Below are 5,453 nucleotides of genomic sequence, written 5' to 3'. Positions count from 1 at the left end.
TTCCTCCATTGTTTGATTGTTCAAACTTTCGTCTAGGGTTTAGGGTTTTAAAATAATAAACAAACAATGATATTAATGATAATGGTGAGTTTCGATAAGGTGGATTGGAGTTTTGGGGTGAGAAAGAAAAGAAAGAAGAATAATACAAGCTAACTTTGATCTCTTGAGGAAGAAGATGTAGAGATTTAAATAGAAATAATAGATTAGGGTGTACCATGAGAAAAAAAAGAAATTATTTTACGGTTTAATATGAATTGTCCTTATTAGTAAATTCACATTAATATATAATAAGAATTAAAATTTATAAATTTAAATTGGGCATACTAAGATATTTTTTAGGTTCAAATAGAATGCCCCTACAACCACACACTTGCATGGACTACTAATTTATAGGATTTAATTAATTGGACTAGCGCAATATTTATTTTTAGTCCTAATAAATAATTGAAGTAATAAGGTTGGTTCCTTCTCAATTTGCTTAGAAAATTTCAGAACATACTTTTCATAAGTAAAATTATAAATATATTATTTATACAATTCTAAAATTCATGGAATTACATGAAATATTCAACAAACATGTTATGGTAATTTTTCAGAAATAAATTTCCAAAAATAAGTTATAAATAATTCTGTAAAATTTCAAAAAATTCCATGACACAGATTCGTCACATTTTCTTAAAACAATTCCACACTTAAATCTATAAATCAATTCCATAATCTAAAAATTTATTATGAAACTAGGGTTCTCAAATTTCATTTTTTATTTATAAATTACCAGATTTGGTTTAATATAGGATTTTTAATGATTTTTCAAACATGCAGTACAGTTTCAAATTTAATTAAAATTTTGTATAAATTCGTACAAAACTAGAATAATTGTTACAAAAATTCTTGAATGAACTAGACACCATTCTTAACAAATTTGTAGAAGAAATCATCTCAAAATTTTGAGTATAAAATTGTCTAAAAATTCGTACAAGTTTCTGGCAGATTTAAGAATCATATAACTAAATCAAATAAAATTTTTAATCATCTCTTTAATGGCACAAACTACACATGCAAGTCTAATTCCAAAATTTCACCATGATTTTAAGGCTACTAATAACTTTAAAATATTTGATATATAAATCACAAAATTTACATACAACTATAGATAAAATTCTATCTACAATCACATGAACACAAATCTGAAAATTTCAACAAAAAAAAAAAAAAAAAGAGAGAGTTGAAAGAGTTTTTTTACTTAATAGTAGGATTGAAATAGAAAGTTGAAATGGTAGGAAAAACTTCTTTGATCTTCTATTCTTCTACTTCCTACTTTAGTTTACTCACATAAATTTTTTTTATATATTTTATATATTTTTTATTTTATTTTCTCCAATGAGAGAAGAATGCAAGCATATGTATATATATATATAGGAGTTACTGAGGCTCTCTCTCTGTCTTTCTCTCTCTCTCTCTCTCATCATTCTAATAAGTCTCATCATATCTTTCAATTCCAAGATATATAATGAGCCTATTTCCCTACTATTACATGCATGCATACAAGTGTTGGTAATTAATTACCCACACTGCCACCGAATTTCTTTATTTATTTATTTATTTATTTATTTGTGTTGATTTTTTAAAATTAATTAATTCAGATTTGCAACTAAGGTATTTAGTAAAAATAACTATTATGTTAAATCCTCGTTAAATTAAATTATAAATAATAAATATTAAATACTCACAAAATTATTATTCCTAACAATATTTTTGTTAGTGATTGAATTAGATTGGTTTAAAACTAACTTATACATTAACATATATTTTAAATAGACTTTAAATAAAAGTAATTTAATATTCAAATCTTATGATGTAAAATTATTATTATTATTATAATAATAGAATAATTAAATGCGGGTTCTCACAATAGGAACACATGATTTTTCATATTATTTTTTGTTTCTTAATATTATGTTTGATTAAAAAATGTAGATTAAACTTACTATACCATCATATTGCTAGTCTCCCAAACTAGTGAGATTAACAATACCACGTCTCACGACATTGCCCATTCCATGATGGTAAACTCAGTTACATCACTACATTTAAAGACAAAATAATCATTTCTCTCTTATCCCATGCTATATTATAATCAAACACAATACAAATACAGCATATATGATATCATCTTTTGTCCTACTTATTACTAAATTCAATCTTAGTCCCAAAGTATTATCAATATCAAATAACACTAACACCACCTAACACATCAAATCTGTTCCAAGAGATAAATAAAGCAAATACACCATATTCAATAGGGGGGAAAAGGGAAAGCATAATCTGTGCTTTCCTATTTGTTGGGTCACAGCCAGCCAGACACCCAAAGTGAGTAAAAGCAAACATGCAGAGCAGTTGGTTGGGTGAGCTAGCAATTTCTCAAATTTCTAGAAATCAGAAAAAACATGAAGCAAACCCAACAAGCAGCTCATTTTTTCCTCTTCAACAAACAACATTGAATTAAAAGCAACACTGTTGATACAATGGGTCGATTGGCTTCAATCCACTTTAATATTGTTATTCAATTGCACCTCATACCATATTCATAGTGAACTAGTTAAAATTGTTTGTGTTGTGTAGATATGTGCAGAAATAGTACTCAATTTTGTGCAGCATTAGCTTATGTAGTGACTACATGAGTGCTCTAATAGGATAAATTTAGTGTATGATAAAAAAAAAACTCCCAATGACCATTCTACTTTGCAATCCTTACTCCCTCCTACTCAAATTTGAGTAAAAACTCCCACTTCGCCGTATTTCTACTCAAACTATATAGACTCCCCCTGATATAAGAAAGAAAAGTACACTTGGTCATATCACAAAATACTTCATGGAAATTTGAGCTGACAAAAAATCTCCCCGTTCATTTTCAATCCTTATATTTTTTTTTTTTGAATACCCCTTCCATCCCAAAATAATGGTCTTTTTTTGGAGAATTTAACTTTTTTTTGATAGTACAATTATTGAATTTTTAAAAAGTTAACTTTCCAAAATTACCCTTTTGATAATACATTTTTTGAGAAAATCAATGTCATAATTGTACTTTTTATATTATTTATTAATTTTAAAAAAGGACAAAATAAAAAATTTATATTACTTTTGTACTTGATTTTTAAAGAGTGACTAATATTTTAAAACAATAAAAAATAGAATATAAGACTAATATTTTAAGACGGAGGAAGTAAAAATTTGAGAGGGGAAAAAATTGAGCACAATCCACTGTGAAAATTTCAATCAAGGAGATAAGTGGAAAGTTTGAACAAATATGTTCCATGATTTGGGCAAATATTTGAATAAAAGTCAATCAGGAAAGTCGTCCGAGTGGAGGGTGTCTTGCTTAATATTTACCCAAATTCAAATTTGATTATGACTTGAGTTAAAAGATTGAAGATCCCTAATTTCAGTAAATTTTTGCAAATTTTTGCATAACTTTTAAAATGTGTTGCGTTTTTGCCCAAATTTGATTTGATATAGATAAAATGGCTAAGAGTGTTAAGTAATCAACAAAGAAAGCAAGAAACACAATTCCACAAACAATCTACAGATTCAACACGGTAGTTAATCAAAACAACTCTTTTTGAATGCCAAATTCATATTCTACCTCACCTTATCACATACACACATCCATAACAAACGCAACAAAGAGATTAGACAGTAAAATTACTTTCATTCCTGAATGAAAACACCAGTACTTACATGATATCCATTCAATTCAAGAACAAATTAAGAGGGAAAAATTAGACATAGCAACAGTAAATAGTAAATAGTAAACTGAAACACTAACCCTAAATGCCTAGCCCCAAAATCTCCGCAAACAAACCCTAGAGATTCAAGAACTAGTAAACTTCGTCACCGCCTTCGTACCCTCCGACACCGCATGCTTCGCCAATTCACCAGGCAAAACAAGCCTCACCGCAGTCTGAATCTCCCGAGACGTGATCGTAGGCTTCTTGTTATACCTAGCGAGTCTAGAAGACTCCTGAGCGAGCTTCTCGAAGATGTCGTTGATGAAACTGTTCATGATACCCATGGCCTTGCTCGAGATCCCGATGTCAGGATGAACCTGCTTCAGAACCTTGAAGATGTAGATCTTGTAGGTCTCCACACTCTTCTTTGACCTCTTCTTTTTCTTGTCTCCAGCAGCGCCGCCCTCCTTCGGCAGTTTCTTGCCGGCCTTCGGCTTCTTCTCCGCCGGAGCTTTCTCCGCCGCCGTGGTCTTCTTCTCCTCCGCCGGCTTCTTCTCCGCGGGCTTTTTCTCGGCCGTCTTGGGTGCCATCTGAATTTTCTCGGGAAAACAGAGGAATTTGAGAGAGAATAAAAGGGAAATGAAACGCAAAGGAGATTCTTGAGATGATAAAGTAAATGAGTAGCGTTTCGTTTTTTATAGGTGATTGGGATTAGTTTTGATTGGGAGATATAAATCGACACGGATTGATAACCTGGCATCGTTGTGGCCGTTTATTTGATCGATTTTGAAAGTGAGGATCGACGGCTTAGATAGAATGCGTGTTCGTGCGCTGTTCCAAGTCTTTGGCGATGACGTGGTTACGTTTCATTGGGGGAATGACTGCCACCAGGATCGCCGAGCTGAACTTCTACAAATTTACACGCATGGAAACTAATAAATATTAAGGGTTGGTTTAAAGTATTTCAAATAAATATATTTTTTTATTTTTATAAAAGATACGTAAAATAGTAGGGAGAAGATGTTATCAAGCCATTCAAGCAACGAGGGCAATTTGGATAAAGAGTAATTCCACCTTTATGCAAATTCCACTTGATCGAAAAAATATTATGAAGACATTTCTAAACAAATATAGTACCATTTTGGTAGAATCTTAAGCCCCCATAACCAACTCTACAAAGTATTAATTAAGATCTCGTTTGACAAGTGACGTTTTTTAGTTAAAAAATTATTATAAAAATTAAAAAATAAATGATTCATACCAAAAAATTAAAGATTTCATTTTCTCTTTATTTTTTGTACATTTTTTTGTAAAAAATCAAAAAGTTATCTCAAATATATTAATTTTTTTTACATCATATTTTAGCTAAAAATTCAAAAAATTACTAAAAAAACTTGTTCCTAAACAAGACCTAAATGAGGTTGAGATCGAGTATTACTTAATTCCAATGCTTGCAAATAACCTAACTTGATTGTGTACTCCCCAGTTTTAGTAGGAGTATCCTAAATAAATGCTCTTTTTGTCTTTTTAGACTAAAAAGTAGAGGAAAAAAATATGAATATTTGGATTAACTTTTTGACTTTTTACGAAAAAATATGTATTAAAATATTGTATAAAATTGTAAAATTACGAAATTACCCTCGCTGACACAAGCAGAAGTACTGGCAGTGCACTTTCTGTCTCTTTTCAAATTATTTTTTTTTTTAATGGCATGTGTGGCTACAA

At 30.1% G+C, this 5,453-nt stretch overlaps 1 protein-coding gene across 1 annotated transcript; it reads right to left on the bottom strand.

Annotated features, from left to right (window-relative positions):
- Positions 1 to 3,689: 3,689 nt before the first annotated feature.
- LOC114281316 (histone H2B.9) lies at positions 3,690 to 4,450 on the bottom strand. The gene has a single exon (XM_028223772.2). The coding sequence runs from the start codon at positions 4,316 to 4,318 to the stop codon at positions 3,872 to 3,874; it is 447 nt and encodes a 148-aa protein (XP_028079573.1). The 5' UTR covers positions 4,319 to 4,450; the 3' UTR covers positions 3,690 to 3,871.
- Between the last annotated feature and the right edge of the window lie 1,003 nt (positions 4,451 to 5,453).

This window comes from Camellia sinensis, chromosome 3 (genome assembly GCF_055761805.1).
Source record: "Camellia sinensis isolate YWXY chromosome 3, ASM5576180v1, whole genome shotgun sequence".
NCBI lineage: Eukaryota > Viridiplantae > Streptophyta > Magnoliopsida > Ericales > Theaceae > Camellia > Camellia sinensis.
Note: the sequence above shows the minus strand (reverse complement) of the source record. Positions and strands in the feature narration are given on the sequence as shown.

Bases quoted from the DNA above. Each gene is read 5' to 3' on its own strand.
- LOC114281316 (XM_028223772.2), bottom strand. From the start codon at position 4,318: ATGGCACCCAAGACGGCCGAGAAAAAGCCCGCGGAGAAGAAGCCGGCG.